General features: G+C 40.6%; 2 protein-coding genes and 1 pseudogene across 3 annotated transcripts; all 3 read right to left on the reverse strand.

Moving 5' to 3' along the window:
* Positions 1 to 5,132: 5,132 nt before the first annotated feature.
* On the reverse strand, positions 5,133 to 6,768 carry LOC122013703 (annotated as a pseudogene).
* A 1,082-nt stretch (positions 6,769 to 7,850) lies between these two features.
* On the reverse strand, positions 7,851 to 9,347 carry LOC122015774 (magnesium protoporphyrin IX methyltransferase, chloroplastic-like). 2 transcript variants are annotated; one of them, XM_042572800.1, is made up of 2 exons: positions 8,081 to 9,347; positions 7,851 to 7,978 (listed from the first exon to the last, which is right to left on the reverse strand). In XM_042572800.1, the coding sequence occupies exon 1, from the start codon at positions 9,044 to 9,046 to the stop codon at positions 8,087 to 8,089; it is 960 nt and encodes a 319-aa protein (XP_042428734.1). In that variant the 5' UTR covers positions 9,047 to 9,347; the 3' UTR covers positions 7,851 to 7,978; positions 8,081 to 8,086. The 2 variants fall into 2 exon arrangements, with proteins under 2 accessions (XP_042428734.1, XP_042428733.1); XM_042572799.1 differs by having other exon boundaries at positions 7,851 to 7,975; positions 8,081 to 9,346.
* A 137-nt stretch (positions 9,348 to 9,484) lies between these two features.
* LOC122015772 (ATPase GET3A-like) lies at positions 9,485 to 14,608 on the reverse strand. Its single transcript, XM_042572798.1, has 7 exons — positions 14,271 to 14,608; positions 14,010 to 14,131; positions 11,711 to 11,861; positions 10,507 to 10,617; positions 9,936 to 10,074; positions 9,730 to 9,845; positions 9,485 to 9,649 (listed from the first exon to the last, which is right to left on the reverse strand). The coding sequence occupies exons 1-7, from the start codon at positions 14,523 to 14,525 to the stop codon at positions 9,485 to 9,487; spliced, it is 1,059 nt and encodes a 352-aa protein (XP_042428732.1). The 5' UTR covers positions 14,526 to 14,608.
* Positions 14,609 to 14,958: the final 350 nt, after the last annotated feature.

Below are 14,958 nucleotides of genomic sequence, written 5' to 3' on the forward strand. Positions count from 1 at the left end.
CAATGTGTATAAGGACCACAAAATCTATATACCTATTTATACGAAAGCATTGAAATTGTAAAGCTGATTCACACACTAATTAGATATGATGAAGACATCTAATGATTTTTTTTACCTGTACTTCAAAATCCTAATCCCATTAGATAATAATTCGTGAATAATTGGCAACATTGTGGAAGGCTGATCTGACCAACTAGGTATCACTTGGCTGCATGGAGACAAAAATATAAATAAATGAGTTACTATGTTTAAAAGAGAAATAAAATTATCAAATGACTTTATCTTATATGAGATATGTATATACCTACAACCAGACCAGGTGTAATTGAGCTTTGTGACATTGGCATGTAGTTTAATTTTAAAATTAAAATTATGGATTTAGTTTTAATTGGATTTAGTTAGATTAAAATTCAAATTAAGTCAAAATTTTAATTAGTTAATTTAGTTAGTTAGTTTAGGATTAATTAAGTTGATTAAGTTTTAAGGTATAAATGTTACGGTAAGAAGTAGCAGATGATCAAACCTAAGTTTTGATATTGACAAAAGATTCTATGTTACGTCTTATCGTTGTTCTAAAAAGTTTAACTGAGTGTACAGAAGTCCTAAGTGATCTTAGGCAAAGAAGTCAAAGTGGACACTAGGCAAGTAGAAAATCCTAGTTTGGGCTAGGCAACGAAGTCCTAGTCCGGTGGACTGGGCGAAGTCTTGGCAGGTCGAGGATGTCGGACAAAAATCCTAGGGTCGAGGACAATAGGTGAAGCCCTGGAGGTCGCGGACACCAGACGGAAAATCCTAGAGTCAAGGATATTAAGTGAAAATCCTGAAGTCCTGAACACCACCTCCTCCAGTCATGCCTTCATTGCCTCTCTCTTCGGCATCTCTCTTCTCTTAGGGGTCACCTTTCTCAAGAACGTTGACAGCCTCACGTCATCTCCCTCTTCCTCATGTCGTCGGACGTTATGAGTGCCCCTTTTTTTTACTTTCTCCCTCACATGATGTGTCGTCAAGCAACCACCTTCATCGTAACGCTACCATCGCAGCCTCTGGTCGCTGCCTCCTCTTCTCACTTGTCACCGGCTAGCTGTCGTCTTCTCTCCTACACCACTGATCAACCTGTTATATTTTAAATATGTCCTAATGCAATTGCCCTATAGAATGTACTATTTATTGGATAAATAAATATTCACTATTTTTGTGTACATACTTTATGTATATGATTGGATCTTAAACTTATTTACTAATGTTTACAATATGATTCATAACATGAGAGAACTTATGATTGTATCACAATTAATTGGCATCTCTACATGTGCAATTCTGAATGCATTAAAAAAATACTTTTTTTTAACGTTAAAGATTTCTAAGTTCATTTTTTTATTTCAGTTTAACCAAAAAATGCTTAACCGAACAAATCGATTTTTTTTGAAAAAAATGAAATATCGAAATAATTGAACTGAATTTTTAAAATCTATTGGTTTGTTCAGTTTAATTCAACTTTTGCTCACCCCTAGGTTGATGCTTCTATCTCTAAGGTTGACGTGGTTTCTGATGAGGTTGGCATGGTTTCTGGTGGGTTGGCTGCATAGTAGGCTGATTAAGCATTCTATCATTTTTATTATGCACTTTTATCCAAGAAAATTTGCTAAAACAATAATACTAATGAATCTAACATGTGTTTATAGCAGGCGCACAAGCTTTTCGTAGCAACACACCATAAGAATTTTTTTTTTCTTGAATGTATTGGATGCATTGCACTAACATACAAAATATAGATGGATTCCTCATATATCTTCAACCACTTCTACAAAATTATATGGATTGATATATTCAGACATTTCAGCATGAACCCACCTCATTGTCCTTCTTTCTCCTCTGCAAGGTCGTTGGTCTCATTTGCCCCATCGTCACGCTGCTCCTCTAGGGCAAGTTCATGCCCTCCGGCAACAACTTTCACTTGGCCTTGTTTGAGTTGGACACGAGAGGTTGGATGATGCTGCAATTGGTCGCCCATTGATCATGGTCGGTCTATTGCCAGTAAGCTATGGTCGTTGGGCACGAGTTGGTGGTGGTCGGCGGATGGGATTCGTTTATCGATTGCCCTACCAGATGATCCAATGAATGAAGAGCATCTCCACGTTAAATGCTGCATTTTCCTTCATCATCCTTGTATGAGCCAATGATTGAATCAGATCCGGTAGTCGTTAATTGTCTCTTCATTCACCAAGCACCATGTGTTTGAAGTAGGACAACCAAGAAACCAGATCTAATACAACCATAAACCGCTTCTCCATTCATTGTTGTTTTTTGTGTCTCTCCGGAGAAACAGTCTCATTAGTGAGGCGGTTATGCTGTTTTCTTACCCACTTGCGCCCTACATGTTTTCAGCGGACCAATGTAGGGGTGTGGGCTTGATCCGAGGATGAGAAAATGAGATCGATGCTGAGTGGCCTTGAAGATAAATGAAGTCGACAATTGAGGCCAAAATAGGGAGGATGCTGGGATTTGGAGTCGATGTCGGCGATTAAGACTCAAGCATGAATGATGTCGGCTATTAAGGTCGAGATAGGGTGGCTGTCAACAACCAAGGCCAAGTACGAAGGATGTCTGCAACCGAGGCCCAAGTCTTAGTAGTTGTTTTTTCTCTAAACAAATTGTATTCCTTGGGTCTGATTCCTTTCGGGTTTTGTTTGACCCACCTTGACGTTGATTGGCATGCTAGTACTATTTTTATTCATATGAGATATGTGCAGAGCAGTAGGAATATTCTGCCACATAAAGCCGGTTGATAGCTGACTGACCCAACACCATGTGGGGATGCCGCCGTATGTTGTGGTCATTGGGCGAGAGCCGGTGCTAGTCGATAGGTAGAATGGATTCGCCTTTTACCTCATCAACGAGTTCAACATCTACGATCTGATCACCGACGACTGACGGTGAGGACAGTCGATGTTGCCCTCCTTACGATTTTCCTACCTCTGCGCCGCCTAGCCACAGAGCATGTTCATGTCCAGCGGGAGGGGCACAACTATTAAGAGTATATTGTCGACACTAGCCTACGACACGGCGGTAGGCGCGTGGGTGAAGATAGCGGCCCGGTGGTGGAGGTGGGCATTCCAGCAAGATAGGACTCATACATTATGACGGCTGCCCACATCGCCGCTACTGACAAGGAGAGGAGGGACTTGTGGTGCGAGAGAGATAAGGGCGAGAAAGTAGCGACCGATTGTCGGAGCCCATTTAATTGTTGTGTCATGATGATGACTCATAGTATGGGCACTTAGTTTAGTGAACCGATACTAAGATTTTTTTTAAAATGAAAAATGTTTTTTTTTAATATTAATTATTTTTGAAACCATGATTAAATCGAGCCAAAGATAATATTTAAAAATCATAGATTGGATTTTATGTGACGTTTGATATCACAATAAATAATAACAAATCAATTGGTTCTTTGTTGAAACGCTTAAACAGTAGGAAGATTCAGCCCTTGAAGAAAACTCTTGATCATCTCTAGTGCTCGAGCTGGCTGATAACTTGGAACCTCATGTCCTGCTCCTCGAATAGTAACAAATGTCAAATTGTGATCATACAACACAGTGTATCCCCCAACCTACATATTCACAATAAAAATCATAAAAATTAATGTCGTTCGTTCTACTAGTCGTCACCATTGTTAGAGCAATGAAGAGTATCATAGAGGATAACTTGTCATCAATGTAAACACTTTCAATTCCTTGTGCAGCTGAGGATAATTGATTATATATTATGATTAAAACAACACAATTGTCTGCCTACCTCACTGTTAAGCATCCAAGCTCTCCATGGAGCCTTCACTCTAAGCTTTAGCTTCTTAAGGGAGTATCTTGTGGAAGTAACAGGAACTACTCCATCAAAGTCACCGCTGCACTCCATCCAAACCTTAGGGACAAAATTTGATCGAACCCCCCTTCACTCGCAATCTAAAGAACGGTATCTTTGTCGTATGGCATATGTTATGGAGAAATCTTAAAGCTATCATACTTGCACATCTATATCTACTAAATCAATGAGGTTCGGAAACAAAAAATTGACATATCTATATATGTTATTTTTACTTACACACAATGTGTATAAGGACCACAAAATCTATACACCTATCTATACGAAAGCATTGAAATGTAAAGATGATTCACACCCTAATCAGATATGATGAAGACATCTAATGTTTTTTTTAACCTATACTTCAAAACCCTAATCCCATTAGATAACAATTCATGAATAATTGGCAACATTGTGGAAGGCTGATTTGACCAACTAGGTATCACTTGGCTGCATGGAGACAAAAATATAAATAAATCAGTTATTATGTTTAAAAGAAAAATAAAATTATCGAATGGCATTATCTTATATGAGATATGTATAGACCTACAACTAGGGGTGTAAATGAACCAAGCCGCTCGCGAGCTATTCGAAGCTCGATTCGATAAAAGCTCGTTTGAGCTCGTTTAATGAGGCTCGTTAAGATAAACAAACCAAGCTCAAGCTTCGCAATATTCGGCTCGTTAGCTCGTGAACACGTTCATTAAGCTCATTAAGCAACTTTTAAATAAAAAATAATAATATTTTTGATATTGAATTTATAAATTTTATACTCTACTTATGAAAAATATTGACAAATATATTAAATTTATTTATTAGAATAAAATTATAAATTTTAATAATATTATTATAATTTTCTCTAAATATATTATTTAGTTTTTAATGAAAATTTAAATTTATGATTTATATTTATTAAGCTTGTTTAGGCTCGATAAAAGCTCAAATAAGCTCGTGAGTCATGAATATATTCGTTAAATAAACCTCGAGCTCGGCTCGATTATAAACGAGCCAAGCTCAAACATTCAAGAGTTCGGCTCGACTCGGCTCGATTACATCTCTACCTACAACTAGACCAGGTGTAATTGAGCTTTGTGACATTGGCATGTAGAGTTTTCTGTACCTCAAGATTGTTAAGGTATGCCTCCACGTAATTAGAATTTAGAAGTACAAGGATCCAAATTCTCAATTTGCATCCGAATTTAAGTAGGACATTTCAATCTGTTAGTTAGTTCTATTCACAATTAATATGATTGAGTGAAAATTCTCAATCTGCATCAGAATTTAAGTATGGCATTAATTTCAATCTGTGCAAGTTCCAGCTTTAGAGCTTGCTGCTCCTTGTAGTGATCCAACAAGAATGTGATGAACTCCGATTCTTGAGTTAACAGGTTGAATCGATTTGATCTAAATTGGCTCTGAAAATACCAAGAAAATACGGATAATTAAATATAAATATGTTCGGAAGAGACAAAACGAGGACGATTTTAGAGTCGATGTCACGCCTGACGAGAAGCACCGCGGCGCATATATGTTGTAGACGTCCAACTCATACACGGCGAGGTTGGCCTCGTCGACTACCCTGTCGCACTCTGGAGCCGTCGGTGGGGCGTCCGGCGAGAAATTGCAGAACTTGTGGATCGCATGGATGGTCTCGTCGGCGATCAACGCGTGCGTCCAAAAGTAGTCGAACGCCCCCTTGCTATCCGTCTCCTTGTTGATCACCGCGTTCCCAATCTAGGTCGTCCGAAATCAATTTGAAATCGATCGAAATCCATCTTTCCCGATTTAATTTGTAATAAAAATTAGAGGGGGTCGATCGGACTGAACGATTTCAGGATCCATTGCTTACCGTGATGCCTTTGAGGTTGATGAGGCGATCTTTATGGTGGAGTATGGTGTGGGTGAGCTGGGGGACGTAGTGGCCGGCGTAGCTCTCGCTGGTGATGAAGAAGTCCCTCCCCTTATACTCTGGGAACCGCTCGAACCAATTGACGAGGAAAACCAGCACATCGATCGTCGTCCAACGATCTCCGCTCTTGGAGTAGTCCGACGTGGGGTTGGAGTAGGAGAAGTCGACGTCGGCGGACTCTCTAGGAACTAGACGTTCGCCACTGCATGGCACGATGCACGTCACTCGTTCGGGGTAATGCCAAAGAGCAGAAACCCTTTTTCACTCTACTCCCTAAACTTTAGGAAATAACATTTGTATATATATATATATATGATGATGATGATGATGACAAAGGATCCTAACCTTCGTTCCAAGCATATGGATTCCTATACTGAAACGACCCGAGCTCCTCCATGGCGCCGTACCCCAGCGACGAACACCCCGGCCCTATACCCACCCACGCCACAGCAATCACCACTCTATCGATCAAAAATCAACATCATTTTCTACTAATTCCGTACCTCCATTGAGCCAAAGCATAATAAGCTTCAACCCACTGTTCTCGACAGCCTTGGCAAAGTAGTAAAATAGAGCCCGTCCGTTGGCTTGCCGATTGTGACATACCCCGCGTACTGATTGAAATGCACCCCTTCTGGCTGGCCAGGCATCAGACAACCTTGTCCTGCTTCTTCAGCCCACTATTGTCGTAGACCTTCGACTCCAGGCCGAATACCGAAAGAAGACTGCTCGCCCAAGAAGAAGAAGAAGACCTCTCTGTTTCGTTGTTAAAGTAGAACTTGTTTAGCGTATCTCTCTGCCTCACCATGCCGGAAGCCACACAGTGTAAGAAACAGAGGAGGAGGAAGAAGAAGAGACAACTGAAACTTGGCTTCATTGTTTGATTGGGAATGAGTAATGGAATGGAATAGAATCTTATTTATGGGATATGGGATGGATTCTTGTTGGAACCGGCGGAGATTGATGTGTTTGCTCTGTTTGGCAATGGACTCTGTAAAAGGCCAAAGAATGATATGTTGCGTCGAATGAGGCAACTCATCTCTGTTTGATCCGACTTGGTTTGAGTTTGATTTGTTCTAACCGGTCCTGTCATTGTTGGTTCTGCTATTAAAATTCAAAACAACTTCAGAGTGTCATTGTTGGTTCTGCTATTAAAATTCAAAACAACTTCAGAGTATCCATCGTAAAAGAGGATTTTGTTTTCCTTCAATTTTTCGAGTAGGAATAAAGGTGTGGATTCCAGCTTAGTAATCATGATGGCAAAAGGCGAATTCACTCGCTCCCAGCGCCCCCATCAATCCGTTGCAGGGTCAATACAGAGGAGGTAAATCACGGGTGGCTACTAGCCTTTGGAATAGTGACTAGCATAATGTAATATATGGCTAAGACGATAAAGGTGTAAAATAGATCAAACCATCCGATACTTTTCTAGCTCAACAAATTCAGTCTACGTACGTAGTTCCTTGGTACAGCTACATGTCATTAGACTTGATACATATGGCCCTAGGACACCTGGTTCAGCCCACTCCGGACAAGTCCAGCCTAATTGACTCAGCTCCACATTGATTCGGCCTACACCTCCTTCAAGTTCTACAATGCTCAGCAGCCTCTGCTGAACACTCCTCTTGAGTTTAACTTAAACATCAGATCAGAGGGGTTTTTCTGGACATCTCCGATGCTGTCTGACGCATGTTAATTCACACAGACCCGATCACTCACATCATCGGAAGAAGCTTCTCAAGTCCAGTGAGAAGATAGTAGCTTCAAATCGACATGCATTCCCCATATTTCAGGGGAGTAGCATTCTGCTCCCATGTTTGCCCGTTTATGGTGCTTGCTACTATGACAGGTTCTGGATCCTTGACTCCAATGTTACGGCGTCTTTTTTAAATTTTTATCGTATCAATTTTCTTCAGAAACAATTTCATTAAGTTTAGTCTTCAACAACAATTCACTAAAAAATAATAATAATTCTTCCATATAAATTCATAGGAACTTGGGTTTGCATTTGTTCTCACCCCTTGAAGAACTGGTGATGAACTAAGAATGAGTAATCCTCGAACTTGTTTGTTGTTCATCAACATTTGATTGAACTTTTAGTTCTATCCGATTATTTCGCGTGACAAACTGAGCATAAACACATTTGTGATGTTTCAACCATAAATTAGCTACATGTACAGCTGCAAGAAGAGCATTTTCATGGTGATACTGCTGCCAATGAACCGAATTCAAAAGATTATTCAACGAGGAGGAGGAGGAGAAGAAGACAAAATCACTTAGGTTGAGTGGATAGTAGAATGCAAGAACACATACCCCATCTCAGGCCGAGCTCACAGGCACTGCCTCGAACAACTTGGCGAAGTAGAACTGGGTAGTGATGAAGCCCCTCTTGTTCACCTTCCACCCAACCTTGCGCAGAGCCCGCTCGACGTCGCCCTCGGCGTGCAGATAGGCCCTCGTGGCCTTGCTCGGGCCGGGGAACAACTCGCCCACCCGTTTCAGGAGGTTGTAGTACAAGGTCTTGGGAGCGAAGCTGAGCACTAACCTGCTCTCGGCCAACGACGCCAAGTGGGCGATCATGGCTTCGGCCTTCTCTTGAGGGTAGTGGATCAGCACGTCCAAGCACACCACCGTGTGGAATTTTCCCTCCAGTGATTCGAGGTCCTTGACCTCGAATTTGGGCATCTGGGCGCCGGAATGGCCAACCAGGGCGTCCCGCGCCTGGCGCTCGGCCTCGGCGACCATCGAGGCGGAGATGTCGCTGGCGGTGACGAGCGCGCCCTCCCGGGCGAGCGGGATGGTCAGGCTGCCGGTGCCGCACCCCGCGTCGCAGACGGAGATGCCGGCGAGTGGGCCGCCGTCGCGGAGCATGGCGAGGGTGTTCTCGACGGTCTCGGAGTGGCCGAGGCGGATGTCGAGCTGGACGCGGTTGACGCCCTCGGTGGCGTCGCCGTAGATCTTCTTCCACCGCTCGAATCCGGTCTTGTTGAAGTAGTCGCGGACGACATCTTTATCGTCGCCGCCCACCACCTCGGCCTGCTGGCGGCGTCGGCGCTCGGGGTCCGAGAAGGAGAGGGCGGCGGCGAGGGCGGCGACGGACGAGGCGGCGGCGAGGGCCACGGGGGCGTCGAGGGAGGGGAGGTCCGCGGAGGGCGGGAGGGCGAGGGTGCGCGTGGTGCGGGAAATGCTGCCTCGTTTGGGTGAGAGGATACGGTGGCGGCACGGGTGGGCCTGATTGACGGTGGTGATGGCGGGGAAGAGCACCGCCGTGAACGCCATTCGATCTCCGGCGGCGTGCCTTCTTCAGCTCCCAATCGGATTACAGAGATTGCCGATAAGGTTGGTGTCAATGAAATGTGTTATCCAATTTTTTTAAAAAAATAAATAAATATGAATTTTCATTTAACCACTGAAATTCTCTCTTTTAAAAAAAATCAAAAAGGCCCCACTAATTTTTATTATCATAAAGGGCACCTTTTTGTGTTCAGAATAATCTAAATTGTGAAAATAATTGTTGTCTTTCTCATTTTTCACAATTATTCAAACAAATTAGTAAATAAAACGACAGAATTTAAAGGCAGGGATTGCCTACCCCTCTGGTGTAGTTTCGTTATGCCTGAATCCGATAGGGAACGACCCTGGATAAATCGGCCGCGAAAGATTTATCGATAAATTCGATTGATGTTGTAGGAAAATTTTCAATAGCCAGCAAGAATTCTACTTCCCTTGCAGTCTCTCGAGCTCGGACTCGGCTTCTTGGAGCCGCAGTCGCAAGGTAGATATTCTCTGCTGAACTTCTTCGATGGTGCCCCGCACGAGAGAAGGCTTATACGGTGTAACATAGTGTTGACAGAACTTCCTAAGTGCTTGAACTCCGCAAACCTGCAAAACGGACAGTATCGTCACCACAAAAGATGAGCTGAATTACTAATGATTCATCATTCACCACCGCGATATACGACCTCTTCAGGGAGCAGCGGCAATTTCGTGATGTTGAAGTCGTCATAAAGCATGTAGAACTGGTCGATATACTTTTGTTGCATCTTTATTCGCGCTTTTAGTAATTTGGATTCAACGGCTACACAATTGAGATAGACCATATCAACTAGGATGAAAGCAAGAAAACAGCAGATTTTTGAATAAACACATCAATAGTGTAGCCGCGCACCTTCATCCTCAAAAAGAACTTGGTTAATAATGATGTTATGGGCGTCTATCTCAAACTTTGCGAGTTCTTGAACCAACCTTTCAGTTTCATATAGAGAAAGAAACTCAGGAATACACACGCAGACGAATGTTGTCAAATCCTGTTGCAACAAGTTCATCAGTAAATAGATTTGCAATGCATGTATCAAATTTAGAACCAACAAAATACATCATCACACAATCAAACAGAGATATATGAAAAAGACACACGTAGCAGCAAGTTCAGAAGCACGACAAAGACAAGCCGAAATATTTATGGGATGAAGCATAAATTTTCTCTGCCATGGAAGCCACCTAGTAATACTAGATCTTCCAGGTTCTTGTATAAATTGACCATTACTAGCCTTCGAGATCTACCAATATCTCATAAATGCATAACCATCCTCACTAACTGAACTTAACCCGAATAGATTACCAGAAGCACTTGTAAAAGACACCAACATTGCCAACTGAAAACATATGTGAATTGGAAGTACAGAGTTAATTTAGTAAACTTGAATTTGTGCACAATATCATGAAGGGATTGATCTTACTGGATCCTTAAATTGTCTGTTTACTTGCTCAATCACATCCTTTATACCTTCCAGCCTGCCTAGCATAGCATCCTCACTGAACTCATCACCAAGGCCAAGAAGGCGAGTAGCCTGTCAATATCAATAAAAAGGGAATCGATGATGATAGCAAATGCCTGAAGAAATGCAATGGTGACAAATATCAAGAAAAAAGTAGGGGAGAAAAGAGTGGCAAAACTTTGTGAATACATAAACACACCCACATATATATGCTAACTATTTATGGAAAGTTCCCTAAGAAAATTGTCTTTTGCATATTATGGAATTAGAGAAATGCATCTATCTCATGTATACAATTAAAATTTCATTCAATGGATGAAGTACCCATCGTTATAACTAGTGAAGAATCTACCATTGGTATAGGAGGGGTTCTAGCGAGTGATTACTAGCCAGACACCACCAAGAGAAGATGGCCCTTAGCAAAGGTCACCTAGGAGTTATTGTGAATCTAGTGAGTTCCTCAACAGATCATTGGACGATTCGAACACTAAAAAGATCTTTCTTTGAGTTATGCTAGCCTTTTCCTTTCTGAAAAATAGCATTACCAGACAGTCATTAAGAAACCTAAGTTTCACACTACATTTAACAATCGACAAAAATCCAGTAAACCCTCGAAATTTGAATTCTAGTAAGCTTACTAATTTTCTCTCATATTTCTTGATCTTGTCTAACTACTTCAACTGCATGTACCTGTCATAACAATCCACGCTATCGGCCTGTAAGCATCTTGCTTGATTACCTCTTTAAACAATCTCATAACTAGTCATCTTGTTCAACCTTCCTGTCCATTTATTACACAATCTTCAGGAACAATTATCTATGTCAATCTGTAATTCTATATTTTATGATTCCTACTTCCTTGACCAAACTAGTGAATTACATGAATAGGGAGAGAATACAAATAGAAAACTATATCTTACGGTATTGTCATAAGCAAACACACTTGGGAAGAGTGTCATCCATTTAATAAAAATGCATACATTCAAAAAATGCTTGATTTGAAACTGCCAACCAGCAAACAAGACAATCAAAGATAGTCAAACAATACTACTGAACAAACATAGGCAAAAATATCACATCAGCTAACTACAGGTTAACAAGAAGCCATTACAACCTGCAAAATTATACAATCAACTCTTCCATGGTACAAGAATAGTGCAATTACCTGTGTAAACATGCCACCAAACTTATTCTTCAGAGACATAACTTTCTCAAGCCCCTTCTCTAAAGTTGACGGAAATTGCAATAGTCGTAAAGTATGACCAGTTGGAGCAGTATCAAATACTATTACCGAGTAATCCATTGTCTGGACTAATCTGCAGTCAATCAGGTGAAATATCAATGATTCTTAATGTTTGTGGCAGAACTTGAACGTGATTCAAGAAAATAAGATTGTCTTAATATGACATGCATCAGACTTAACAACTTAACAAATTCCCCCACAAAGATTACAAGCAATAAACACTGTAACCATGGTTTAAAATTTCGACCGTGCTGAGTTTTCGGTCTAGGACCGGAGCGATACAACTTCGGTATTATATCGCACCGTACCGATATAGTTTCAGTATTTTTTAAATATATAATATATTCATTAAAAATAAAATATTTAACATAAATATTTAAAATATAAAAAAAATCGAGAAATAAATATAAAAATAGATAAATAAATTTTAAAATTTATTATATTTTTTTTAGAATTAAAATAAATTAATTAGATAATTTTATTAGGGTTTAATAAAACCTCTTTATATTATCCCTATCATAGCTAGGAGTTGATTAAAACAATTTACCTAAGTTTTAATTAAAAAAAACACCCACCCACCAGACTTGCTGCGTGAGAAGTCGCGTGACCACGCGGCGGTTCAGGCGACTCCGGCTCGGCCGTGAGGGTCGCGCGGCCCCTCCATGGTGGACGCGATGGGTCACGCGCCCCCTCCGCGGCTACCGCGTTGTAGATGCGAGGGTCGCGCGACCCCTCCACGATGGCTTTGAGGTCACGCGACTCCTTCGCAGTAGCTACGAGGTCACACGACGTCTCTCTGCTGCCACGGGGCATGGTATCGAGGTCGTGCTTGGAATGAGATGTTTCGCCCGTTTCGACCGATTTGGCACGGTATTTTAATCCCTGACCGTAACACCATAAACATCAGAGATTATAATCAAAATAATTAAGGAATATGGTTTTTCAAACAAATTAAATAAACTTTGGATGATATGGAGTAATCCAACATTTGATGCAACGCTTGGAGTTTGTCTAGTATTTGGCATGGTTTCAGTCTTGCAGATACATAGTAACAAACTGTCAATTCCTTGGTGCCAATAGGCAACCACTTTGTCAAGTAATTAATCGCATGGGTATTGCACTATTGCATAAGAAGCTATATTCACTTACAAATAAGCGCAGTAGTAGGAATAACCTTATGTAAACAGTAAATATACAATGAATGAAAAAAGAAAGCAGACAAGTATACAGTTTAGATATTGGATGAGTTATCAAAACCTACAATCAACAGAAGGGAAGTTGTAATTATAACATCATAAGCCTCTTATGTTAAAAACTTATAAGACACTGGTGTATCGGTTATGCTTTATTGGTTGGTGTATTTCTTCAATGATTAAGAGATAGACATGTATCATAAAAAGAATATTTACAAGAAACCAGGTAGATGCCCAATGCAAAATAGAATATAGTAAAAGTGGAAAAAAGGTTGAGAAGGCAATATTCATTTGGAAGATGACTGATGAATATTATAGTTAAACAAATCAAATAACTTAAGGTTAAAAGGTGCTACTGGTAGACGAGAGATGAAGACATGATAGTAAACATTAGTGTCACATGAGCTATGGTGAGACAAGTAACATATAGTTAACCCAATGGAACATATTAGTATTTATCACAGTCAATATATTATTGTTGGTTTCATGCTTGACTCGTACTTTTGGTTATTGGATCCTGATTCCAGCAAGCTTAAAATATCACTGGTATTGTTTGAACAATAAGTGGTAATGTTACTGAATTTAGAAAATATGACGCTGAAGAATTTGGTATCATTCGATACTAAACTTGTATTACTTAATTTGAATACAACTAAACCTATAAAACAACATAATAATTGTCTAATATGCATAGTATATTGCATCCAAAGGTTTGACTTTGTACTTCAACAAACCCATGTAATAGTGGATTAGCATAGATCAGTGCATTTGAACCCTGTATATGTTGTACAATGAAGCATTCGTCCTCTATCTTTTCCTCTCTATCTGTATTTATATGAAAACAAAGCCTAGTCTGCAATTGGCAAAGCTTTACAGTCATACGTATCTAGCAATCCAGAGAATACATTCGTCAGGTAAATCATCAAGAGAGCAAAAAGAACCGTCTTTTACATGATTGCACAGCAAGAAGTATCCTTCCAATGGTCCCAAACCATATACAGCAGAAATCAAATAAAGTGAGATCTTACTTGAGCATTTCAGCAAAGCTCATAGCCTCGTCGACTCCAGGAATCGCATTCGTCAACTCCGAAAGGAATCCTTCCAGGCCCTCGTCAGATAAGTCGTCGTCCTCCATCTTGGGATCCACTTCCTACGGAAGATGGAAGAACCAAAATTTCTTTAACAACACAAGGTAGAGAAGAAATTGGGAGTAGTAACCACACGGATATAGATCGGATCGGAGATAGGAGGGTGGAGAACGGATAGAGGAACGGTGGAAATGATTATACCATGGCGTAGAGGTTGGAGAAGCCATTGACGAGGGTGGGGACCTTGGTGAAGCGCTGCTGGAAGGCGTCGCTGAGGTTATGGGCAGGGTCGGTGGAGATGACGAGGACGGACTGGCGGACCTGGGCGAGGAGGACAGAAATAATGGAGCTGGAGGTGGTTTTGCCAACGCCGCCCTTTCCCCCGACGAAGACCCACTTAAGCGTCTCCTGCTCCAGGATGTTGCGCACCGATCCATCCGGCACTTCCGTCACCATGGCCGACACCGCCTCCTCGCCTTCGTCGCTCCTTTACCTCTCGCTTCCTCCCTGCGGATTCAGAAATAGTAAAGAAATGCGGCGGCGGAAGAAAGTTTTTGGGAAATTTACCAAAAACAGAAAGATTTATTTACGTTCATTTTCAACTACTAAGGTTTAATCAAAACACACCTTATCATTTCCAAAATTTAAATTTAAATTTAAATTTAAATGATATTTTAATAATTTTAAAGCGAAATGAAAATTATTTTTTTTATAGAAGTTCGTCCTCTACTTATAATATTTTAACCAACTGTATATAAATATTTCATATTAAAAAAAAATTTGATGGACATAAAGGTCGGAAAAAAAAATCTAATTGAATTTTATGATTAATTGATTTCAACATCCCCTCTTTTCTAAATATAAATTTATTTTAAATTTTATATTTTAT

Source organism: Zingiber officinale, chromosome 8B (genome assembly GCF_018446385.1).
Source record: "Zingiber officinale cultivar Zhangliang chromosome 8B, Zo_v1.1, whole genome shotgun sequence".
NCBI classification, from domain to species: Eukaryota; Viridiplantae; Streptophyta; class Magnoliopsida; order Zingiberales; family Zingiberaceae; genus Zingiber; species Zingiber officinale.

Excerpts from the sequence above, each read along its gene's own strand:
- LOC122015774 (XM_042572800.1), bottom strand. The coding sequence starts at position 9,046 with ATGGCGTTCACGGCGGTGCTCTTCCCCGCCATCACCACCGTCAATCAG.
- LOC122015772 (XM_042572798.1), bottom strand. The coding sequence starts at position 14,525 with ATGGTGACGGAAGTGCCGGATGGATCGGTGCGCAACATCCTGGAGCAG. Across the intron at positions 10,075-10,506 it reads ACAGACAATTTAAGGATCCA|GATTTGACAACATTCGTCTG; the intron begins GTAAGATCAATC and ends TTGTTGCAACAG. Across the intron at positions 9,650-9,729 it reads TGCCGCTGCTCCCTGAAGAG|GTTTGCGGAGTTCAAGCACT; the intron begins GTCGTATATCGC and ends TCCGTTTTGCAG.